General features: G+C 48.3%; 1 protein-coding gene across 4 annotated transcripts in view; it reads left to right on the forward strand.

Moving 5' to 3' along the window:
* The window catches only part of MYBL2 (MYB proto-oncogene like 2), a 283607-nt gene that overhangs the window by 35277 nt on the left and 221803 nt on the right, over positions 1 to 26527 (forward strand). For all 4 annotated transcript variants that reach the window (XM_029612440.1, XM_029612437.1, XM_029612436.1 and 1 more), the window contains 2 exons: positions 919 to 1011; positions 7291 to 7511. In XM_029612440.1, the coding sequence (XP_029468300.1) occupies positions 919 to 1011; positions 7291 to 7511 (314 nt within the window). The remainder of the gene's footprint in view (positions 1 to 918; positions 1012 to 7290; positions 7512 to 26527) is intronic.

The following is a 26527-nucleotide window of genomic DNA, read 5'->3' on the forward strand; positions in this document are numbered from 1 at the left end:
AGGGTTTTTTTTTTGTTCTTATAGTATTCACTTCAGTGTTTTAATTCAAATTCTTTCTTCCTGGAAGTCTCCCTGGTTTGGAGGGAGAGAGAGTTTGTGGATACTTATCTAACTTGTTAGAGAATTCTGGCAGGTTAAAGTCAGCACAGGATCCTATAAGGCAGTGGTTCCCAACCCTGTCCTGGGGGCCCACCAGCCAGTCGGGTTTTCAGGATATCCACAATGAATATGCATGACAGAAAATGTGCACAACATGCATATTCATTGTGGATATCCTGAAAACCCGACTGGCTGGTGGGGCCCCCAGGACAGAGTTGGGGACCACTGCTATAAGGGATGTTATATTCTCATGAAACATAGGTATATAAAAATTAATAAAAAATAAATATCAGTGAAGCTGTAAGTCTGTCTCCATCTTCTGGTCCGTGTGCATAACCCATACATCTAGACTAGTCTGGCTGAACTCAAGGAAAGGAAATTATCAGTTAAGTGTAAATTTCTCTTGTTTATATTGCCTGTAATGCCCTTTGCATGTTGTCTTTGTGATTTCTCACTTGGCTCAGTTTCCCTGCTGAATTAGTTTACTGCATAGAAGAAATAAATATCATACTCAGGATGGCTTTTAGTGATGTCTGACATCAGATGCAGAAAGACACACAAATTCTTCTGAATAAGCACCATCTCTTATGTGTTTTGTACTGTACTGTGTCGAATAGTGCTGCAGGAGTGGTTTTTTCCTTTGTCCAGTTAATTGTAAGGATAGGAAAAGTATTTGAATGTGTAAACTGAGTAGACGTTTATAGAAGTCATGGAACAGCACCAGGCAAATGGGTCTTGATTTTAAAAAGAATCTGAATTTTAGCATTGGCTCATTGCCTATTGGTCAAGTTCTAACCTGAAACTTATCTTCCATCCTAGAACCGTAGTGATCAGCAGTGCCAGCATCGGTGGCTGAGGGTCTTACACCCTGACTTAGTGAAGGGACCTTGGACCAAAGAGGAAGATCAAAGGGTGACTGATTCTCGCATTTTTTTAAATTTCTGTATCCTTAACTTTAGGGTAATGAAGGAATTTCATGCCTCCGTGTAAAAATGTTTTTCCTGTAGATACATAATTTGGCGTAAACCCTAGTACAGATGACCCATATGTGTTCTGCATATTTGTTAGCTTTTGACTTGGTCTGTATAAGAAAATTAGGACTTACCTCTGTTAATTTTCGTTCCTGTAGTACCAAGGATCAGTCCAGACTCCTGGGTTTTGCCTCCGTACTAGCAGATGGAGACAGAGCAAAACTTGTCAGGCTCTGCATAAATACCAGGGTGCCACCCACAGCCTGCCAGTATTACATAATGTCAAAGCAGAACAACTCCCACTGCAAACTAACTATATACAGGAAGTAAAACCAGGGAACTCTTGGGTCACTAACCCCAACGAAAAAAACTTGACCCGCAAACTCGTGGAAAGGAATCTCCCAGCACCAAAAACTCCAGAGCAGCCTTAGGAACAGCAGACTCTCCGAACCTAATGCAGAAGGGGCGGGACTCTGGACTGATCCTTGGTACTACAGGAATGAAAATTAACAGAGGTAAGACCTAATTTTCTTTTCCCTGTACGTATCGGATCAGTCCAGACTCCTGGGATGTTCCAGACTCCTGGGATGTACCAGAGCTTAACTACTTGGATGGGACCCGGAGAGGCCCGCTCTCAAAATGCCTGCTCCGAAATTGACCTCTCTAGGATCCTGCACATCCAGTCAATAGTGATGGGCAAACGTATGCAACGACTTCCAAGTCGCAGCCCTGCAGATCTCCTGAGCGGAAATGTGATGACACTCCGCCCAGGAGGCCGCCTGGACACGAGTGGAATGCGCCTTCAATCCCAAAGGCACAGGACGACCCCCTAGAATGTATGCAGAATTAATGGCCTCCTTCAACCACTGTGAAATAGTGACCTTGGAAGCCATATTTCCCTTTTTTGGGACCCTTCCAGAGGACGAAAAGATGGTCTGACAGCCGAAAAGCATTCGTCACCTCCAAATAGCGTAAGAGAACCCTACGCACGTCCAACTTCTTCAGTTCCTTGGAATGGGGGTCCGAACTGTCAAGATCAGAAAACGATGGAAGCTCCACCGACTGGTTCAAATGAAAAGCAGAAACCACTTTTGGAAGAAAGGAGGGAACCGTACGAATGCTAACACCGGACTCAGAAATCCGCAAAAAAGGTTCCCGGCAGGACAACGCCTGAAGCTCAGAAACCCGTCTAGCTGACGAGATTGCAACCAAAAACACTACCTTCAGCGTAAGATCCTTCAATGTCGCCATCTTCAGTGGCTTGAACGGTGGCGCACACAAAGCCCTGAGAACTAAGTTTAGATTCCAGGATGGACAGGGGCAAGTCTGGGGGGGGGGCGCAGATGCTTCGCCCCCTTCAGAAACCGGGCAACATCAGGGTGTGATGCCAGTGTCCCTCCTTCCACTAAACCACGCAAACAACCGAGAGCGGCCACCTGTACCCGTAGTGAGCTACAGGACAGACCTTTGGCCAAGCCATCTTGCAGAAAGGCTAAAATATTAGAAACCGACGCCCACTTGGCTCGAATTGCGTGCGACACACACCACGATTCAAAAACTTTCCACACTTGTACATATGACAACGAAGTTGACGACTTGCGAGATCTAAGAAGGGTGGAAACCACAGCGTCCGAATAACCCCTGACTTTTAAACGGCGCCTCTCAAATGCCATGCCGCTAGACAGAAGCAATCTACCTGATCGAAACAGACAGGTCCCTGATGGAGAAGATTCGGGAACGCCAGGAAATGCAGAGGTTCCTCCACTGCCAGATTGACGAGGTCCGCAAACCACGGACGACGAGGCCACTCGGGGGCCACCAGAATTACCTCTGAGGGATGATTCTCTATGCGGCGAAGCACCTTGCCTATTAGGGGCCAGGGAGGAACAACATACAGCAGGACCAACGTCGGCCAGGGAAGCGCCAAGGCATCCACCCCCTCCGCCCCCCCGTTCCCTTCGGGCAAAGAAGCGTAGGGTCTTGGTATTTTGGAATGTCACCATCAGATCCATGGACGGCGTTCCCCCCCCCCCCCCCCCCCCCCCCGCAGATCATTTGGAATGCCCTGTCTGCAAGCTCCCACTCCCAGGGATCGAGCTGATGCCGACTCAAGAAGTCTGCGTGAATGTTGTCTACGCCCGCTATGTGCGACGCGGCAATGCTGAGAAGATGTCGTTCCGCCCACTGAATGAGCAGTCGAGCCTCGAACGCCACAGGACGACTCTGGGTCCCCCCCTGACGATTGATATAAGCCACTGTGGTCGCATTGTCGGAGAGTATCCGAACCGACTTTCCCTGCACCAGGGGGAGGAAGGCCTATAGCGCCAGACGCACCACCCGGGTTTCCAAGTGCTTGATCGACCAACGAGACTTGGTCCGGGACCATCTCCCCTGAACATACTTTCGCAGGCATTCCGCCCCCCCAACCGGAAAGGTTCGCGTCCATGGTAACCACCGTCCAATCCGGGGCCAAGAGTGAGACCCCCCCCGAAGGAGATTGTCCACTCATAACCACCAGCCCAGGCTGGAGCGGGCTATTGCTGTCAGGGGTAGAGGGAGATGAAATTGCTCGGATACCGGGCTCCAGCGAGAGAGCAACGCCGCTTGTAAGGGTTGCATATGCGCAAAAGACCAAGGAACCAGTTCCAACGTCGAGGCCATGGAACCTATCAACTGCAGATAGTCCCAAACCGTCGGTGGCATCATCTGCAGTAAGGCCCTGACCTGGCCTTGCAATTTGAGACTGCGCTCGACGGAGAGAAAAACCTTCCCCTGCCGCATGTCGGATAACGCTCCCAAAATCTCCAGAGACTGGGAGGGGCTGAGGTGACTCTTGGCCATGTTGACGACCCAGCCGAGAGAATGTAATAATTGTAGAACCCGTTGGATCGCTGACCAACAAAGCGACTCGGATTTTGCCCGGATCAACCAATCGTCCATGTACGGATGGGCTAACAACCCCTCCCGACGCATCTGCGCTGCTACCACCACCATTATCTTGGTGAAAGTTCTGGGTGCTGTTGCGAGACCGGCAACGCTTGAAACTGGTAATGCTGTCCCAGGGCATAGAAGCGGAGATGTTTCTGATGCTCCTTCCGGATCCCGATGTGTAAATACGCCTCCGTGAGGTTCAGAGATGCCAGAAACTCCCCCGGTCGCAAGGACGCAATCACAGACCGCAGCGTCTCCATACAGAAACGAGGAATCCGCAGACATTTGTTGACTCTTTTTAGATCTAGGATGGGCCGAAAGGATCCGTCTTTCTTTGGAATGACGAAGTATATGGAGTAATGTTCTCTTCGTTGCTCCGAGGCGGGCACTGGGAAGATAGCCCTCAGCTCCAACAGCGGGACCAACATCTGACTGACTGCCCACTGCTTGTCTGCATGACCGCACGGGGAGGGAAAGAATCTCGGAAGAGGTGGACGAAAAAAATCTAACTCGTAACCGTGATTTATCACAGATAGCACCCATTGGTCTGTTGTGATTGTGGCCCATTCCTCATAAAAGAGAGACAACCTGCCCCCTACCTTCGGCGCGGAGGGATGGACCAGCTGCACATCATTGTGCCGACTTACCACCGGGGGTCAAAGAAGCGGCAGCGGGTCTACCAAAACGCCTACCGCGAAAGGACTGAGACTGCTGCCTACTCCCCCCCCCCCCCCCCCGCACAAAAGGAGGAGGGAGTGGTACTAGGGCGAGCGGGGCGAGGCTTCCTATTCCCCCGAAACCTGGACCGGGTCTGAAAGGATCCCCTGGATCGCGACCTGTCCTCCGGGAGCCGGTATCCTTTATTGTCGCCCAGCAAACTGGATCATGTCATCCAATTCCTTTCCGAACAGGAGCTTGCCCTTAAAGGGCAATGAGCCCAGTCGCAACTTGGAGGCCCTGTCCGCGGCCCAGTTGCACAATCACAACAGGCGCAATCACAACAGGCGCCTGGCCGAGACTGCCGAAACCATGGAACGAGCCGAAGTCCTTAGAAGATCGTATAGGGCATCCGCGCTATAGGCCACGACCACCTCGAGGCGTCCCGCCTGTTTGGCTTCATCCTCCGAAAGCCCCTCGTTAGCATAAGAACATAAGAAAATGCCATACTGGGTCAGACCAAGGGTCCATCAAGCCCAGCATCCTGTTTCCAACAGTGGCCAATCCAGGTCACAAGAAGCTGTTGCACCCAACGGAGACCAGCCTGTAATGCACAGTTACTGCAAATCACGGCTCGAGCCCCCAGGGCGGACACTTCGAAGGTCTTCTTAAGCTGTAGCTCCAATTTTTGATCCTGAAGATCTTTCAGCGCTGTGGTCCCTGTGACTGGGATGATAGTCCTCTTTGTTACCGCTGACACCGCAGCGTCCACCTTCGGCACCCGAAGGATCTCCAGCGCCTCCTTGGGCAAGGGATAAAGCTTATCCATAGCCTTAGTGACCTTCAGGCCCACCTTCGGGGTATCCCATTCCCGGAAGAGGAGGTCCGTAGCCGAGAAATGAAAAGGGAAAGTTGTGGGGGGGCCACTCAGACCCAACAACACTGGATCCATGGAGCCCAAACGGGACTCCTCAGGAGCTGCCGAAATGCCCAGCTCACTCAAAATGGCTGGGATGAGCGGCGCCAGCTCGTCCCTGCAGAACAGGCGGATTACCCTCGGATCATCATCGTCCGCAGCCTGGCCCTGCCGGGACGCCCCCTGAAGCGATGTGCCCTTTCCCTCTACCCCCCTCGGGGGTGGTGAAGGCTCGTCCAGCGCTTCTTGATCCGTAGAATCAGGGGAAGAATCCGTGACATCCCGGGGGGAAACGCTCGCAAAGGATGCTTCGCCCTGGGCTGTCCCACTCCGGCCTTGACTGAAGCTTTTCCCTCGGGGGGGGGGGGGCCCGGGCCACGGGGCCCCCTGACTGTAGGGAGCGACGCTTATGGGCTTTGCGGGCCTTGAAAGCCAGATGCATTGCCAGGATGAACTCAGATGAAAAAGAACCGCAGGAACCCACCGAATCTGTGTCTGTGCCATCCCCCTGTCCACCCGCTGCTGCCCCCGTCGGGGAACCAGACCGCAAAACCGGCCTCTGCGGGGAGAGGGAGGGCGGAGAATTCCTGGGATTCGCCGTGGCCAAGATCACGAGGGGAGCCGGGGCCAAGATGGCGGGTTTTCCCGCGATTTTTGGTAAGCGCTGGGGAAGGGAAGAGGGACCCTCCCCGACCCCGATCGCTAAGGTCCGCCGGGGGGCAGGCCGAACACAGTCTATCCCGCGAGAGGTGCGAGCCGCCGGCTTAGCAGGCCATGCCATGTGGCATGCCCGGCTCCAACGCTACCAGATGCCGCAGAGAAAACGAAAAAATTCACCCGGTGAGAAAAGCACGGGAACAGGAAGGAGAGGAGCCGACCGTCACCGCACAAAGTGCTGAGAGTCACCGAACGACGCAGCCGCAAGGATCAAAACAAAAGAACACTTTTTTTTTTTTTTTTACCTCTGAGCTGTCCCTCGCAGAGTTCTGAAGCGGCCTGGTTGGGGTGAGTGAGCCGGGCTCCCCGGTATCACCCCGGCTGGGCTGAAAGGTAAGCAGGGTCCTTGACCCTTAGCCTCAGCAGTCTACTCAACCGGGGGGGAATGGTCCCCTCAGGACCTGACAACCCCCTGGGAGGACAGGCAGGCACACTTCCTTCTCCTCGCCTAAAGTCTTCTCAATAATAAAAATTCTCCCTTTTTTTTTTTTTTAAAGAAACTTAATTGAAAAAAGATCTAACTAACTACCAACTAGGGCTCAACCAGAATACAATCAAATTTTAAACCCAATCAGGCTGTGGGCCATGCATCCGCACCATCTGCTGGAGACAGAAATACTGGCAGGCTGTGGGTGGCACCCTGGTATTTATGCAGAGCCTGACAAGTTTTGCTCTGTCTCCATCTGCTGGTGCGGAGGCAAAACCTAGGAGTCTGGACTGATCCGGTACATACAGGGAAAAACAGTTAAAATAGTAATGACAAAATTGGTCAACCAAATGATATTATTTCATTTAATAGGATTATCTTCACAAATTAGCTAATTTGTGGATTCTACTTTTTAAGCACTCTTGTTCTAAAACTGTATCTGAAAAGTTTAAACAAAAATAGATGGCCTGCTTTGAGTTATACCATGGAGGACCAAAGAAAAATAACAAGATAAATACATTCATTTGTGCATTTTTATTTATCTCCCTTCCGGTATTTAAATTACATCATAGGTCATTGAATTGGTTAAAAAATATGGCACAAAGCATTGGACCCTGATTGCTAAGCACCTGAAAGGGCGGGTGGGAAAGCAGTGTCGGGAGCGCTGGCACAATCACCTGAACCCAGAGGTCAAGAAATCCTCGTGGACAGAGGAGGAAGATCGGATTATTTATGCTGCACACAAAGTCTTAGGAAACCGCTGGGCTGAGATTGCCAAGTTACTGCCAGGAAGGTAAGAAAAGGAGCCAGTGTATGATACTGACAAGCTTAGGAGCTTAAACTGAATGTAAGAATTCCCATGCTGAGTCAGACCAAGGTAGATTTGAGTCCAGTATCTTGTCTCCAACATTGGTCAGTCTGGGACACAAGTAGCTGGCAGATCCCCAATAGTTGATCTGTTTCTTGTATTTGACTCGCAGGGATAAGTGCTGGCCTTCCCAAGTCTACCTGGCTAATAGCTTGTTTATGGACTTTTCCTTCAGGAATTTTTCTATCCCTCTTTTGAACCCCACTGTTAGTTACCTTGACCAGATCCTCTGGTAACAGATTCCATAGCTTTATCGTGTGCTAAAATATTTCCTACGATTGTTTTAGATCTCCCGGTTGCTAGTGTCATGGAGTGTCCCTTAGTTTTAGTGTTGTATGAAATTGCTCATGACATCAACTTCTGTCTGAACGTGATTTAAACAGGAATGTTCATGGTCAAAGTACAAGGTGTTGACTAACCAGCCAGTTGGATATAACCCTCTGGCTGGGCAAAATGTTTTAGACCCAAGGAGACTGAGCTAAATTAGTAGATGGTTGGTTGCTTCTGCTGGGAGCATTCACCTTGTACCAAAACACACTTTGCTGCCAGTATCTTCTCCTTTTTGTATAATACAGCTAGCTTGCTGACGTCACATCTGCTGCTTCAGCAGCAGCATTCCCTCTTAAAATAAGGAAATTGTTTGCTTGGGCATAAAATGTTTTGTTCTATCAGTGTCTTTTTTTTGTCTCAATTTATTTTCTTACTGATATTTTATTCTTCTGTATTGGATTTTGGATTTACTCACCTTCAAAGCTCATGCTGAAAGCAAGTTATAGTTTGGGTACACTAGTGTGGGTTCCTTCCCCAAAGGGCTTACAGTCTGTGTTTGATACCAGAAGCAGTAGAGGGTTAACTGACTTGTTCAAGGTCTCAAGGCATGTCAGTGAAATAAGATTTGAAACCTAGCTTCCCAGGTTCTCAGCCTGCTGGTCTAACCATTAGGCTACTTTTTTTCTTTTAATTTCTGTTCATTAATAATTGTGTACTTTTTATGCCTTCTGTCTTTTAAAATATCCTTTATTAACTCAGTTTATTTCTCTACTGTTCATATGTAGAATGTTAGCAATGTGATGCCTTTGATGCATAATGGTACTTGTAGCTAACTTGGAGGAGCGTTTCGCTGATATCGCTTCAGGAATGAAATAGAAATTGGATTCCACTTCATCTTGCTACACCAGTCCAATTGATACAGGTGGGATATGCCCCACTACTAGCAGATGGAGGTAGAAAGCATTGTTATCCCAGGACAAGCAGGATGCTAGTCCTCGCATATGGGTGACGTCATTGATGGAGCCCTATTGCGGAAAACTTTCTGTCAAAGTTTCTAGAAACTTTTGACTGGCACTCTGAGCCCACTGAGCATGCCCAGCATGCCATGATATTCTCAGCCACAGGGGTCTCCCTTCAGTCTTCGTTTTTCCGCGCTGCTGTTGGCATCGCGGAGCAGGAGCCTGTGTGAGTTTTCTCACAGTTTGTCTGACTAAAAATCAGATTTAAAAAGCATTTATTCTCTCCCACATCGGGGTCTCTTGTGTTACTACTGGCTGGTGAGTAAATTTAGTCTCTTCTCATGAGAGGCTTCTATGAAAACTAAAAAGTCATGGGATAGGAGGCGATGTCCTTTCGTGGATTACAAACTGGTTAAAAGACAGGAAACAGAGAGTAGGATTAAATGGTCAATTTTCTCAGTGGAAAAGGTTAAACAGTGGAGTGTCTCAGGGATCTGTACTTGGACCGGTGCTTTTCAATATATATATAAATGGTCTGGAAAGGAATACGACGAGTGAGGTTATCAAATTTGCGGATGATACAAAATTATTCAGAGTAGTTAAATCACAAGCAGACTGTGATACATTACAGGAGGACCTTGCAAGACTGGAAGATTGGGCATCCAAATGGCAGATGAAATTTAATGTGGACAAGTGCAAGGTGTTGCATATAGGGAAAAATAACCCTTGCTGTAGTTACACGATGTTAGGTTCCATATTAGGAGCTACCACCCAGGAAAAAGATCTAGGCATCATAGTGGATAATACTTTAAAATCATCGGCTCAGTGTGCTGCAGCAGTCAAAAAAGCAAATAGAATGTTAGGAATTATTAGGAAGGGAATGTTTAATAGAACGGAAAATGTCTCTGTATCGCTCCATGGTGAGACCGCACCTTGAATACTGTGTACAATTCTGGTTGCCGCATCTCAAAGATATAGTTGCGATGGAGAAGGTACAGAGAAGGGCAGCCAAAATGATAAAGGGGATGGAACAGCTCCCCTATGAGGAAAGGCTGAAGAGGTTAGGGCTGTTCAGCTTGGAGAAGAGATGGCTGAGGGGGGAGATATGATAGAGGTCTTTAAGATCATGAGAGGTCTTGAACGAGTAGATGTGACTCGGTTATTTACACTTTTGAATAATAGAAGGACTAGGGGGCATTCCATGAAGTTAGCAAGTAGCACATTTAAGACTAATCGGAGAAAATTCTTTTTCACTCGACGCACAATAAAGCTCTGGAATTTGTTGCCAGAGGATGTGGTTAGAGCAGTTAGTGTAGCTGGGTTCAAAAAAGGTTTGGATAAGTTCTTGGAGGAGAAGTCCATTAATGGCTATTAATTAATTATACTTAGGGAATAGCCACTGCTATTAATTTCATCAGTAGCATGGGTTCTTCTTAGTGTTTGGGTAATTGCCAGGTTCTTGTGGCCTGGTTTTGGCCTCTGTTGGAAACAGGATGCTGGGCGTGCTGGACCCTTGGTCTGACCTAGCATGGCAATTTCTTATGTTCTTATGTTCTTTTTTTACTCTTTGGAGTAAAAATAATTTTCTCTCATTTTCATCGGCTGTCAGCGAAAATATGGCCACGGGATTTAAAAAATGTCCCAACTGTAATCGGACAATGTCCATTACAGATCCACACCTCGTGTGTGTCCTTTGCTTAGGTCAAACACACAACGTAACAACCTGTCCCAAGTGTGCTGAAATGACCGCGATGGGTAGAAAGGCCCGCCAAGAAAAGATGGAGCATTTATTCCAACTTTTGCCTTCCCCGTCTACGTAGTTGTCTCCGGCCGGAGTTTCGAAGCATTTAATACTCAAAAAGCATCGTCCAGAAGGCTCGGGGGATCGTTCATCACCGACCCCATCCGTAGCATCGACGAGGTCAGCGGCGGAACATTGACCAAAGCATCGCCATCGGCACTGACAACCATCGATCCCGGAGGTTCTTCTCTCCCCAGAGAAATCGACCGCGAAACGGCCTCAACTCCAAGAAACACAGACGCCTTCGATGCCGAGGCCTTCACCGCCTATCGATGCACCGATCATCGAACCTCCACAGGGTCACGTGTAGCTGCTTTGCTTGCACCAGCTATCACGGAGGAATTGACTGATTTTATCCGTCAAGCGGTGCTCCAAGTATTAAAGGACCAGCAACTGCCGGTGCCATCACAGATGCTGACGCTCCCGCCGATAGTGGAGCCTGCACCGAAGTCTGCACAGACACCGAGGTGGCCATCGATGCTGATGCCCGGCCCGATACTGGAACCAATTCCATCGATGCCAATGCCACCTGGGGCTCCAGGACAGCCGGAATTAGCTTGTTCCAGCTTTTGATGAACAGGTTCGATGCAATAGTCGGTGCCCTACCATCGATTCCGTCCAAGCCACAAGATGATGTCCCTGGAAGGATACCATTAGATGATCCATAGCCAGGTCCTTCAGGGCTTTCTCGACCACCAAGGTCTTCTCCCACGTCTCCATGTCAAGACGACCCGTACGATTCCTGGGAAGAAAGACATACATACAGATACTTCTTCTGAAGGGTTTATGTCTGATCCTTCTCCTCCAGAAGAACGAAAGAAATCTCCACCGGAGGATTTATCCTTTACAAATTTTGTCAAGGATATGGCAGACACCATACCATTCACTTTGGTATCAGAGGAGGAAACAAGACAGCAGACACTGGAAGTCCTTCAATTCGTGGACCCTCCAAAAGAAGTCTTGGTTATACCTGTCCACGAAGTTCTCCTAGACTTACAGCACAGACTCTGGGAACATCCATAAATAAGAGAGTGGACACCACTTATTTGGTACAATCTGTCCCCGGATACCAGAAATTGCAACTGCCACATCAATCAGTTGTTGTGGAGTCTGCACAAAAGAAATCTAAACGAATAAGACCTCATTCCTCCACTCCTCTAGGCAAGGATCGCAGATTCCTGGACTCCTTGGGCAGGAAAATCTATCAATGGGCCATGCTAAATGCAAGGATTGTGTCATATCAGTTATATATGACGCAATACCAGAGAAACCTGTGGAAACAGATGCAAGATCTCTCAAATTCGTTACCACAGTAGTATCAAGAAGCAGCTCAAACAATAATACATAAAGGACTTGAAGCTGGCAAGCATGAAGTTTGAGCCGCTTATGACAATTTTGAAACTGCTTCCAGAGTAGTGGCCTCCGGCATAAGTGCACATCGCTGGGCATGGTTTAAGGTCCTCGGTCCTCAGGCCTGAGGTCCAAGAAAAATTGGTTGATTTGCCATGCGTAGGGGACAACCTCTTTGGCTCTAAGGTGCAGGATGCTGTAGCCTAGTTAAAGGAACATATAGAAACCCTGCGTCAACTGTCGTCAGTTCCGCAGGATTCTGCTGCATCTTCATCTCGGCGCCCTCCTAGGAAGGAATCTCGAAGGCCTTTCTATAAGCAGAGGCGTTACTACCCTCCAGCATCAAGGGGCAGATCTTCACGTCCGCAGCAAAGATCTCAGCCCAGGCAACTTAGAGCTGCTAGGCCTCAACCTCCACCGCAGACGGGACCGGCTGCAGGCTTTTTAGGCCATCACCAGAGACCAAAACCATCTCCACAACCGGAGTTACCAGTAGGAGGCAGAGTTTCCTCCTTTTACAACCATTGGGTACAGATAACAACAGACCAATGGGTACTCTCCATAATATCTCAAGGTTACCAACACAATTTTGTCTCAATTCCAAGAGATTCTCTTCCAAAACATATTCCATTAAGAGAAAATCACATAATTCATCTACAAGCAGAATTATCCACCCTTCTGAGAACCAGGGCTGTAGAACCGGTGCCCCAGACTCAGCAGGGCAGAGGATTCTACTCCCGTTATTTCCTCATTCCAAAGAAAACCGGAGGCCTACGTCCCATCCTAGACCTCAGAAATCTCAACAAATTTCTGAAGAAAGAAAAGTTCAGGATGGTTTCTTTAGGCACCATGCTTCCACTTCTACAAACAGGAGATTGGCTTTGTTCTCTGGATCTACAAGTCGCTTACGCTCACATTCCAATATTCCCTTCTCATCGCAAATATCTGCGCTTCCTGGTGGGTCATCAGCATTTCCAGTACAGAGTACTACCATTCGGACTCGCTTTAGCTCACAAGGAAAGTGTCCACATCTTCCCTTATCTGGACGACTGGCTAATCAGGAGTCACTCTCCTGATTAGAAACCCCTAAGCAGCCAAAATATACATATTCTAACCTGTATTGTTATTATGTTCTCAGCTATTTGCCTCCTTCTAGTCTTTTTTCCAGCTACCTATGCTTCCAAGTTTATCCTCCTTGTTGATTGTAACTTTGCTCCTTCTGTTAAATGATTATTTATTATTTATTGTTAAAGTTCCTCCCTCTTCTTTGTAAACCGACTTGATATGGTTATTACCATGAAGGTCGGTATAGAAAAATGTTAAATAAAATAAAAATAAATAAACAAGGAGCAATAACTTCTCTCAATCGAACAATTGCTCTACTTCACTCTATGGGATTTCTCATCAATTATCAAAAGTCCCATCTCATTCCGTCTCACCTGCTTCAATTCATCGGAGCAGAACTGAACACCATCCTCTCAAAAGCCTTTCTACCCGACGATCGGGCAGAGACACTTTCCCTATTGGCAAACTCGCTACACTCAAAGAAACAAGCAACAGCTCATCAGTTTCTGACCTTACTAGGTCACATGGCCTCCACAGTTCATGTCACTCCTATGGCAAGATTAGCCATGAGAATAACCCAATGGACTTTAAGATCACAATGGATCCAAGCCATGTGGCCCAGTTTTGTAGGGGGTGAGGCTTCTTAGTCTTCCTTTGCGGTTGCCGGTGCCCTCATGGAGCCTTAATCTGGTTCTAGAATTTTGGCAAATTCCACTTTTTGGCCACTGCGTAGCCTCTCCTTGAGGTTAAAGTCTTGAAGACGGCATTTCTTGTGGTGAATTGTTCCACGCATCTGGTCCAAGCCGCGGGTTTTCTGGCTGGGAACAGTTCCTGAAGGGTGACTCTGGGGGCAGTCCAGCTTCTGACTTCCATTTTTTTTTTTTTTTGCCGAAAGTGGCTTCAGATTTCATTTGAACCAATCAATTTCACTGCCGGTGCTGGATAGGAGAAGAGATGTGGATGAATATAGTCTGTGATATATTGGAGGTTATTAAAACCTCTCAGGAAGGCTGACTGCCTGTTTGTTTTCCACAGTGGAGGTAAACAGAGTGAGTCAGCATAGCGGGCTTCATTAGCCCGTTGGGTTAAGAAGGTTATCACGGTCGTGTATGTGGATGCTGAGTAGCCTTTGCCTAAACAGGTTAGGGCTCATTCCACTAGAGTTCAGGCAATATCATGGGTGGAGCTTCGATTTTGTTGTCTTCTGTCGAAATTTGCCGAGCTGTGATGTATTTCTCCTTACACACTTTTTCCAGGAATTACTGACTGGCTGTGCAGGCCTGGAAGGACACTGCCTTTGTGTGTGGGTGATGCTGGTTGGACTGTGGGTACCCTCCTGCCCTGTTCGATAGTAGCTTTGGTACATCCCACTGGTCGTGGATTAACCTGTCCGAATGCTGAGAAATGAGAAATTATTATTTTAAGATAATTTCGTTTTCTCTCAGACAGATTAATCCACGTTCACATCCTTGGCTGCCGGTTTGTGGTTCTATGGTCCTCCTGAGTGGCTGCGTGTCTGGGGCTAACTGGTAAAGTGTCAGTTTTAGTCCCTAGATTAGTGATGTTTACCCTCTTTGTCTGAGCTTAGTGTTTTCTGTTGACTGAGTACTTGAGTAATTGTCTGTCTGTTAAAAGTTATAATCAAGTGTTAGTTTGTCCACAGTTGGCTTTTGCAGAGAATATTAGTTGGCTGATATCTGTGCTCGGGTATATATACCATGATGTCAACTTTGCTCCATCTCCATTTGCTGGTAGAGGTGCATAACCCACTGGTTGTGGATTAACCTATCTTCTCTAGAGCAGTGGTTCTCAACTTTTTTTCTGTCGGGACACACCTGTCAGATGGTTCTCACATGCATGACACAGTGACCCATGATAGTCATGGGGCTAGATGTAAAAGTACAGTTTGCATCCATGGGAACCCCCCTGACCCACAATAATGGATGTAAAGCAGAATTATGACATTCCCCGTACAACTCACCCTACAAAAAAGATATTCTTGTTCTGGTGTCATCTCAGTAACAGCAACTCAAACTCCTTCTACTTCCAGGCTCAATAGCCCTACTTATGAAAAGACAGCAGTTTACCACCAATGCATGTCCTCTTGAGAAAACACAACAAATAAGACTGATACAAACATTTACATGCTAGTAAAATATCTCATCTCGGTAACAGGCACAGAACCGAACTAACATACTCCCAGGATCTGTAGTAATGCACATAAACTAATCCGCACACAGTTACACCTGTATTCTGGAATACACTCAAATAGGAGCAACCCTATCTATGAAAAGGCAACACTACAAATATTAAATCAGGCCCTAAAAACCAATACACCTTTTATTAGGAAAACAGAACTAGCAAGCAGCTATAGATCCCCACACAGAAATAATTGTAAAACTATACTAATAAGCAGAATAAATGTTACAAAACAGGTATGAGCAGAATAACATCCAACAATTAAAAACTATTACAAATTCTCCAAACACCAATAAAATATTTCAAAAAAGCAGACATCACATAATATTAAATAATTTAAATGGCAGTCAATCAAGAAAAATAAACTTAAAAAGCCACCTTTACTTACCCCCTCCAGCAGCTCTCCTACTCCTCTTCCATGCAGGCCGTAGCACACACCAGAAGCAGCAGTAGTAGCTAAGCTCTATACTCATGGTCCTCTTCCTTAGGGCCCATGTCTCTCACACACACACACACACACACACACACCATACCAGTCATGCCCTCATGACCAGTTTCTGTCTCTCACATACCAATCATCTCCCAGACAGACAGACAGACACATACACACACACGTCACCTTCCTGAACAGTTTCTCTCATGCCATACACACACACACAGGCTTCCCACCCCCGTGTTCTACTTACATATACGGGCTTCTCACTCTTATAATCACTTTCTCTGCCACACACACACACTCACACTCACACTCACTCACACTTGTTCTCTCCACATGCACAGGCTTCTCATTCCCATAATCACTTTCTTTCTCTCACACAAACACACACCAGTCACCTGATGTCTCTCATGCATGTGCATATACAGGCTTCTCACTCCCATGCTCACTCTCTTCACATGCACAGGCTTCTCATTCCCATAAACACTTTCACTCTGTTACACATTAAACACACACCAGTCTCTCTCTCATTTCCATGCTTGCTCTCCACGTGCACAGGCTTCTCATTCCCTGAATCACATTCTTTCTCACATTCACACACACCAGTCTCTTTCTCTCACACCACCATCACCTTACCAACCAGTCCTTCGCTCATGCTAGCGCACACACAGGCTTCCCACTCCCATGCTTTCTTTCACACACACCCCCACAACACCAGGCTTCTTACTCCCATGCTTTCTCACATACTCAGATTTCTTTCTCACTCTCTCTCACACACCTCCCTGACCAATGTCATACACACACATCAGCTCTCTGACCAGTTTCTCTCAATCAAATACATTCCCTCACTTACAAACAGGCTGGTTGGCTGCTTCTCTCTCTTTCTCTCATTCACTTCCTTCCCCCCCCCCCCCCCAGCACAAATGGTAGCTGCAGCAGCCTCCTCCAGCCCCCGCAGGCCAAGAAAGAAGAATCCCATCGACCGCAGGAGGCTCATGCTGCTGTCTCCTTTCCCGATTACCAGCTGCTTCAATTACATGGGGGCCGATGCTGCTGCTGCCGCTGCTACTTGTCCACGCGGCACGGCTCTTTCTCCTTCCCGCGCACCGCACTGTGTATCACTTCCTGTTCCGGATCACGGGGAGGGGGGGTAGGTGTGGGAAGAAGAAAAGGCCAGCCGAAGGTGCCACAGCTTCTTCTTGCACTGCTGCAGTTCCCACTGGGCTTGAATGTGCTGATAGCCCGGCGGCAACGGCAGTGGGAGAGACCGGGAGCACGCGACACACCTGCCGAGAAGCGCTGCTCTAGAGAAAAGGAAATTATCAAGTAAGTAGTAATTTCCCTGTATGTACCCGGATCAGTCCAGACTGTGGGTTGAGCCTCCTTTCCAGCAGGTGGAGACAGACTAAAACTTGAAGGATGCCCTATATCAGGACAGAGCCTATCCTCTAACCCTTCAGTATTCGTCTGTCTCCAGCAGGTGTAGCATCTCCCCTTCGGTTCTCTGCTGTAGGCTAGTCAGCCTTTTCTTCTGTCTTTTGCTAGGCTCAAGCAAGTATTTCTTTTGGTTCTCGCTTGTTTAAAAAAAAACAAACAAAAAAAACAGAGAAAGGGAAGTTTGTCTTTCTTTAGTGATTTTTCCTTTTTCTGTGTGGGAGACGGTTCCGTCTCCCACACAGGCTCTCGGGGTCTCGTTCCCCCCTCTGGCTGCCGAGAGGGTTTTTGAACCCGCTGCTGCGCTCAGTAAAAAAAAAAAAAAAAGGAACAGTTTTAAACTTTAAACTTTAAATAAGTTGCAGGTACTCACCTACCTCTAACTTATTTGCAGCAGTTGACCAGCATTTTTTAATTTTTCTGGTCTTAGCAGGCCTAGAACCGGCAGCCAGACAGGCAGGAGGCAGCAGGTTTCCCTCCTGCTCTCTCCGGCCCTGCAGGCTGTCAATCAAAGCTTTTTTTTCTACTTTTCTTTCTTCAGCCGCGGCTCTGCTCTTCCCCGGCAGGCAGCCTGCCTCTTTTCTGCAGCCCCCTTCGAGTTTTTTTCGAAGGGGCTTTTCTATGCCTCCCTGCCGGGTGGGGAAGGTCCCTCCTCGGCAGGGATGGAAAATTTAGCTTGGGGATCGAGTCCCCAGAGCTTGGCTAGGCCTTTCCCGGGTCGGGTAAGCCCGGGAACGGCCGCCATCTTGGATTTTTTAACGGCTCCGTTTTCGGAGCTCCCTGGGGCTGGGGGGGGGGCCGATTTTTTTGCAGCTACCCCCCCCCCCCCCGATTTGAGCCCCCAGCCCCCCAGGAAGGGTTTCTTGCCACCCCCTCGTCTCCCCCTTCCCCTCCCCCACCCGGGATTTTTGGGGTCATTTTTTTTTGTTTTTTCCCTCCTCCGTAAATTCCCTTTAGTGGGCATACAGGAGGAGGTGGAAGGTCCCCCCCGGGACAAATCATTAAAAAAAAGAAAAAAAATAATTAATTAATTACATTAGTAACTAAAATTCCCTGCTCTGTGCTGTTGCTAGTTCGGCCGGCTGCTGAGCCCACGGGGTCACTTGAGGTGCGGGTGGTCCCAGAGGTGCCCCCTCCCTGTCCCCCGACGGATCCAGGTACTCCCGGATCCTATAACCAACCCGGGTGCGTTAGCTAATCTTCCTGGTGCCGCCTCTTGTCCATGGATGTGGCCTCGGTCCGGGCGGGATCCTGGTTTTGTCAGTCGCCTTTTTCCTTCCTTCCTGCCCAAACAGTTGTGCCTGCGGTTTTGCAGGCTCCCCAGTCGGGCTGTGCCTTGAACAAGCTCCCCTCTAGGTGGCATGCTTTGTTTGGAAAAAGAAACAAAAACCCCATAATGACTCCGTGGACTCCTCCTGCGGTCGCTTTTCAGGAGGGTTTTTCTGGTTTTTCAAGCGGCCCCGGTCTGCCTGCTGACCATGGTTCGCGAGGCTCCTTTGAAGCGCACTCTGATGTTTTAGCGCCGTGGATGTATTCCACTATTTGCTGCAGTTCCTGCTGTGCGCAGGTCTCTTATGGAGTCATCGGCAAGATTCCTCTGTGCCTGGGATCTCCCGTGGCCAGCGGCCGCGCATTCGACCCTTCGCCGCCTCTAGCCGGAGGCGCTTGCCTCGGAGATGTCCACCACACGGCTCCTGTAGCTGCGCCACTGGTCGGCTGCTCTGGCCTCCTCCGCCCGGTGGGGTACGTTGCCATTCAGAGGTAAAGCTGTTCCTTGTCCAGGACCTTGAGAGACTTTGGATTCCTTAGGGGATGGTAGAGGCCATCAGCTGTCGGTGGCCCGTCTGCAAACATCCTGGTCCTTTATACCCTCTAGTCCATGCTTTGGGGACCAGAGTTGGTATACCCTACGTGGGCACGGTGTCTCCTCAGGGGGGTTTGTCTTTTGTGATCGCAGTTTTTTTGTCGCAGCATTCTGTTGGGTGCCTTCTTTTGCGCGAGGGTTAGCCCACGCGCTCAATCCTTACGCCTGCACATACTCTGGAGTATCTTTGCCTCGTTTCTCGGTCCCCTTCTGAGGTGGTTGCCTCTCCCTCTTCTCCGCGGACTGGGTCAGGCTCCAGTCGGACTAGGGGGTCCTCGACGTTCTCAGACACGGGCACGTCTTCGCCTTCCTCGTGTTTGGCGGGATCCTTTTTTTCTGTTTCCCTTGGTGGTCGGTCCCTGCGACATACGGTGCAGCTAACCCCCGCCAAGCTCCTGTGTCTGGGCACGGAGGCCCCACTGCCAGCCAATGTACCTCCCGCAGGCCACTATCCTATTTTCTTCGTTCACTCTTGGACCTCACAAGAGTCCCCGGGCTCTCAGTTCCCGCTTCTCCACATGCGCTCCCTGTGAGCATACTCATGCCGTCCTCCCCCCGGGGCATTCCTCGGCCCACTCGTTTCTCTCAGTGGCATAATCCATTTTCCGTTTCTTCGTGGCTGCCATAGTCTGTTCGTGTCCTCCGCCGGGACTTCGAGTTCTGGACGCTTCCCTTTGATCTCGCGACGGAACCTTGCATTTTCACCAATGTCTAGGTGTTGATGACGGCAGCTCTCCGCTGGGCAGGACTCCTCGTCTACTCTTATCTAGGCGTCAGGGTCAAGGCGGAGGTTCTTGTTGGCGGGCGGTGTATCACTGGTTAGCTTTCTTTGTGTCCCTGGGGTGGATCCTGTATTTCTCTTAGAGCAATCTTCAGCCCTTCCCGGAGTTAGAGTACCTTGAGACTCCGCTTCGTCACCTGGGTAGGCAAGGTCTTCTTGCTTTGTGTGCGGGCTCTCAAGTTGTTTGGCCGGTCTCAGAGTCTGCCCTGGCTCCCTTCCTTGATGGCTTGTGTCTGCCTGTAGATCTCGCGCTCCTCGGCTCCCTCGCCCTTGTCCCTTGGGTCCTTGCTCCAATACGACTGTTCTAGTTAACATTGCTGTCCCGTTGGCAGCCACTGGCAGAACAGTCTCACACAGTTCTCCCGTTCTTGGGCTCTACCGTTGCCGTCTCGCAGGGGTGGATTCCCCTGCTTTTTCTTTTGCTACCGGGCCTACCTCTCCAAGTTCCCCAGTGGACGTTAGTGCCCACGGATGCTAGTCTTTCGGGCTGAGGAGTAGGCGGCCACTCCTAGTATGCCCAGGGGACCTGGCCAGCGTCTCTGTCTCGCTGGCACATTACGGAGTCTTGGGTGATGTTCCTGGCTCTTCTGGAGTTTCTTCTCTCATACGTGGCAAGACGCTATGGGTCTTGCCCGACAACTCCACCTCTGTGGCTTGTTTCCATCGCCCAGGGGGTGCTCGCAGTCCGTGGGTGGCCCTGGACACCAGCTTTCTCTTAGCCTGGGCAAAGCGACACCTACAGTGCCCGGCAGCCTCCCACTCCGCGGGCTAGGGAAACGTTCAGGTTGCTCTCTCCGTCGTCAGTCACTAGATCCCGGGGAGTGGGGACTCTTGGCTCAACCATGGTTTCCTCATCGACAGGTGGCCCCTTCCCACCTGGGCCTCATGGCGACTCTTCTCAATACCATGGTAGATTGGTTTTTCCGCTGGAGGGACCATGGCTCGGCAGGCGTAGTTGCCTTGGCTCTCCCTTGGCCGGCGGTACGTCTTTTTCTACTTCCCCCCCCCCCCCTTCCCCCCGAGTTCTCTGGTCGGGAAAGTTCTTGGACGGATGGTTCTCCACCGGTGTCCCATGGTTTTGGTAGCGTCCGAGGGGCCGTTTCAGGCCTTGGCTCACAGTTTTTTCTCAACCTAGCGACGGTCGGACCCCTGCGGCCACACCATCTTCCTCGGCTCCTTAGACAGGGCCCTGTATTTTTTCGACCAGGCTGTTCACGCTTGTCTAGCGCCCTGCCTTTTTGAACGGCGATGTCTCCGGTGTGAGTGTTTTCGGAGTAGGCCATCTTTGCCTTCCTTCGGGCCCGGAGACGGTCGACTCTCCGGCGTATGTGCGCATTTGGAACGTGTTTGAGTTTGTGCGAAGTCGGGTTTTTCGGCGTACTCCGCGCCAATCTCCTTATTCTTTTCTTCTCTGAGGCAGTCTCTCCGAGGATCCTTCTTTCGTTCTCGGCGCGTACCAGTCTACCCCCTCGCCTTTCTCCTGGGTCGAGTGGAAGGTCGTCCCTGTGCGGCCACCCGTTTGCGACTTGGACTTTTCATGGGCGTTAGGTATCTACATCCACCTTCTCGCCCACTTGTCCGTCGTAAACTTTTCACTCAATTGTGCGGACCCTTCTGTACGGCCCTGTTCGACCCTCTCCGTCTGGCTTTTGGTTTTATCTCCTCTGCTCGTCAGATCCAAGTGCTGTCCTGGCGCGATCCCTTTTCGCGATTTTCTGACTTCAGGGTAGCCCTCGTACGGGTCCTTCCTTTTTCGTGAAGTTTCATCTAACTTCTTTGTTCTTCGGTCGGCGGAGCTCCCCGCTTTCTCCTGCGTCTGGTGACGGTCCCCCTTATCTTGGTGCCATACGGGTCTCCGTTACCCCGCTTCCATACGAGTTCTCTTGCTCTATTTCCTGGTTCCCAATGGCTTTTCGTGCGTCTGTCCATCTTTCTGTTTCCTTGAATGGGTCCAATCTGGGTAAGCTGGCCTCTGAGTCCACTATAGCGAGCTAGTTGCAGGAAGTGATCTCTCGGTTGTTCTTTGTCATGGCCTGGCGGTTCCCCGAGGGTCTTCCGACTCATTCTTTGTGTTCTCGAGCTCCTTCTTGGGCGAACATTCTTTTGTTCTCTCCGTGGACGATTTGCACAGTTCATACTTGTGCGTCCTTATCTTTTTTTGCTCGACACTATTGCCTAGATGTGTAAGCTCTGCTTCGATTCTTTGGGGCTACCAGTGCTTTGAGTGGGACTGTCTTGATCCCACCCATTTTAGGGAAGCTTTGGTACATCCCACAGTCTGGACTGATCCGGGTACGTACAGGGAAAGGAAAATTAGTTCTTACCTGTTAATTTTCGTTCCTGTAGTACCATGGATCAGTCCAGACGCCCTTCCCTGTTTGTCTTTTTCTGTCCTCTCGAAGCTGTTGTTTTCTTGCAGTTCTGCAGAGTCTATCTCGTTTTTGTACAGAAATACTGAGCAAAAACACCGGAAGCCTTGGTTGTTCTCATGCCAAGAATATGCAAGAGCGGGTAGTTAGACCATGTTACTTACATTTTTCTACAGTTGCTCCATTTGAGCTTTATGGTTACTTGCTTGATCCTACTTGGTCTTCTTGTTTTCTGCTTTGACATACGTTATACTGAAGGGTTAGAGGATAGGCTCTGTCCTGATATAGGGCATCCTTCAAGTTTTAGTCTGTCTCCACCTGCTGGAAAGGAGGCTCAACCCACAGTCTGGACTGATCCGTGGTACTACAGGAACGAAAATTAACAGGTAAGAACTAATTTTCCTTTCTCATTTGTGCAATTTGGTGGTTAGGGCTCTCTTGCGCTGGATTCAGCAACTTGCAGAAAGCAACAAGACAGGCATGGAATCGGCTACGGCCTTTTTGGCAAGCTTACTGTATGACTTACTGAGGAGTTCTTCCAGATCAGTGGATTTATGTGTTGCTGTCAGGTGCCTGATGTGGCTTTGTAACTTGGTGGTGGATTCCTGATCTAAGTCTCACTTGAGGAAGTTTCCTTACAAGGGTACGCTGCTCTTTGGTGAAGATCTGGAACAATTGATTAAGAACCTTGGTGAGCCAAAGCCTCAAAGCTTCTAGAGGATAAAGGACTGTCCTTTTATAGGCCCATCGGAAGTTGAACACAGTCTGGGAGCCCAGGTGATATTGATCTAGTAGACAATTGTTTTTCGGGGCTCGAGAGGCAAGAACTAGTCCTATTGAGGATTTTGAAAGACAAGACCTGACATGTCTGTAGCTTCTGGTTATGGCTGCATCTCACAATGAGATGCAGTAGGTTCACTCTCTGGTAACTCCTGTGGGTGGTTGCCTTCAATGTTTTTACCAGGAGTGGGCTCGAACAACTCCAGACTAGGGTGTAGATGTGATTTCCTGGGGTTATGCCCTAGAACTATCTATCCCCATTTCCGACTTCTTTATGGTTTCTCCCTGCCCGTCAATGGCCAAGCAGTGGGTGGTTAGCAAGATTCTGGTATGCCTCTAGCTTTTGGGAGTGATCATCCTGGTTCCAGTTCTGGAACCAGAATGATTGGTACTTAATTTATTTTGCGGTTCCATGGAAGGATGGTTCTTTCCACCCTATCCTGGGTCTCAAAGGGGGGGAACTACATTCTGCGAATCACATCTCCACATGGAAACTCTGTGCTCTGTTTTCATAGTGGTATGCTACTCTCTGGATTTATTGGAGGCTTACCTTCATATTCCCATCATGCAGGCAGACCAGAGGTATCTTTGCTTTGCAACCTGCAGGAACCTTTTCTGTTTTTGGGTGCTCCCTTTCATTCTGGCAATGGCACCACAGGTTTTCACCAAAATTATGATGGTTGTGGCGGCATTTCTGAGACAAAAAGGGATTTTGGTCCAGTCATATCAGGATGACTAGTTGACCAGAGTGAACTCTTTCCAGGAAGCTGTTCATGTGGCCAGCTGGGTGGTCGAGGTCTTTAGAAGGCTTAGGCTCTGTGATCAGTTTTGCAAAAGGCAACCTTCATCCTTCTCAGTCTCTGGAAGACCTCTAAGCGCACTTTAATATTCAGTTGGGCTGGGCTTTTCTTTCATAAGAAAGAGTGAACAGAGGTTAATCTCTGAAGGCTTGGTGCTTCTCCACCTCTTCCAGGGAGGTCAGCCTAATGGATTCTAGTCACGACAGATGCAAGCCTGACTGTTTGGGTGGCTCATTGTTTGGATCAGATGGCTCAGGGATGCTGGTCTCAAGAGGAGGCATCCTGTTCGATAGACTGGAGACCAGGGCAATCAGGCTGGTTCTGTGCCATTTTCTGCCCATTCTACGAGGCAAGGTAGTCAGAGTGCTTTACAATAATGCGACGATGGTAGCATATATGAACAGACACGAAGGTACCAGAATTCTGGGAATCCCGGAGGAGACAGACCTGTACTTTCCGTGGGTAGAAGAAAATTTTGAGGTGTTGACAGCCCACATTGCAGGTGAATAGGTCAGGAGAATATGCAGGCAGGCAGACTGCTTCAGCAGAAATCTTCTGGATCTTAGTGAGTGGGAGCTCGGCAGGGAAGGCTTTCCACCTCTATAAACTGCTTGGTGGAGGCCCCCTCACATGGATCTAATGGCAATTCACAGGACTGCTAAGGTTCATCAGTTTCTCTGCTATTGAAAGGAGTCTAGGCCATCGGTGGCAGAGTAGCTTAATGTTTAGAGCAGCAGGCTTGCGACCAGGGAAACCAGGGTTCAAATCCTGCTGCTGCTTCGTCTGATCTTAGACAAGTCACTTCGCCCTCCATTGCCTCAAGTACAAACTTGACTGTGAGCCCTCTGAGGTCAGAAAAATATCTACAGTACCTGAACATAATCTGTCTTGAAGTGAAAAAATATAAATCAAAATAAAAACAAATATTTATTTTATTTTTAGGTTTTTACTATACCGATATTCAAGACAAGTCTTATCGTGCCGGTTCACATCGAACATGGGGAAAACCAACGATATATGAGAGAGTTACAATAAACAAGGGTGATGAATTCAGGATAATTAAGATAGTAGAATAGCTTAACATAGGACTGAAACAGAGTTAACAATGAAATAAATCAATAACTTAGTGTGAGTACGGAAATTGCAATCAATCAAATCTTAAGCGAGTTATTAAATCAAATAACATGGCGTGGAGAAGGAATTGGAATCCGAACTAAAGGGAATGGTGAAAAAGGCGGGCAAGGGAGGAGGAGATCGAGACGAGATCAAGGGGGATCGGGGAACAGAGGCAGGGTGGTGACCATTATTACAGGATTACATCATGAATACCGCAGGAATAATGAAGGTTCTTGATATCTTAATGGATTACAGCCATGAATACCGCAGGAATAATAGCCATTGATGCCTTGATTCCCAGGACAACTTCTGTACATCTTCTGCCCCTCATTGGCAGAGTTCTCTGCAGATTGGAGCTGGGAAAGCAACTGCATCATCCTAGTGAATCCAGATTAGTCTCAAAGACCTTTGTACACTGATTTGATGCAACAACAGATGAATGCCCTCTGTGTCTGCCGACTGCTCTAGGTCTCTTGGTGCAAGGTCCGATTGTCATGGGGGACCCAACTTTGTTTTATCTTATGGCATGGCTCTTGAGAGGAAAAGTCTCATGAAGGACTACTCTGCTGAAGGCTCGAAAGACTTCTAACTTTTTAATCTATATCCAGGTCTGGCACATATTTGAGGTCTTGTGTGAACAAGCAATTGGTATCTCCCTGGTGCTCTATTCCCTCTTCTAGCCTTTTATAGTGAGGCTTAGAAAATGGGTTGACCCTACATTTTTAAAGGTACAGGTAGCAATCTTGTCTTGTTACAGGGATACACTGGCTGGCGCCTCAGTAGTGGCCCATCTGATGTCTCTATTTTTTTTTTTTGGAAAATACCAAAAATATTAATAGCACCATATAATCTATTTATTTATTTATTTGCAGATTTTTCTATACCGACATTCGTTTAGTAACATCACATTGGTTTACATTTAACATAAAGGTTAGCAATGGCGCTTTACATTTGAAAAAATGAGATAAGTAGAATAATAAACAAGCTAGTTAATACAACATAAAGAACAATTGGGATACTTAGGGATTTATCAAATATCAACTTAAAGAACTTTTTTTTTTATACAAGGAATTATCAGATTTATTCCTCTTACCGGGTGACTACATATAACGTATTGAAGAATTATTTAATGAAGAAAAATTGCTCCAAAGAGTTTTTTTTTTTATTTTTTATGGCGGGAAGAAAGGTTTCATATAATTGTATTGTAACCCCAACCGGGTGATCTCAGTGTTATAATCATAAACGATCCTCCTCCATCCTATTTTGGATTATGTGTATAACATGCACCAATAGTGAAAAACATTTCCTTTTTTCTTTTTTTAAAAAAACAAGCTTGTTACCAACAACAGTAAAAATGTTTCTCACAGGACAAGCAGGATGGTAGTCCTCACATATGGGTGACATCATCAGGATGGAGCCCAATCACGGAAAACTTCTTTCAAAGTTTCCAGAACTTTGACTGGCCCCTACTGGGCATGCCCAGCATGGCACTAACCCTGCAGCCAGCAGGGGTCCCCCTTCAGTCTTCTTTTTTCTGCACAGCAGTAGCCTTGTGGTTTAGGAGCTCTGAACACATTCCTGACAGGAATGTTTCCTCACGGACTTATTTAAAATATCTTTGCCCCACAGGGGTCCCTCCTCTAACTTTCTCTGGCCGCGGTACTCCGGTAAGTTTTTTCGCCGTTTTTCGTTGATTACCTTCGAGTTTGGCTCTCGT

The sequence above is a fragment of the Rhinatrema bivittatum genome, chromosome 8, assembly GCF_901001135.1.
Source record: "Rhinatrema bivittatum chromosome 8, aRhiBiv1.1, whole genome shotgun sequence".
In the NCBI taxonomy this organism is placed as follows: Eukaryota; Metazoa; Chordata; class Amphibia; order Gymnophiona; family Rhinatrematidae; genus Rhinatrema; species Rhinatrema bivittatum.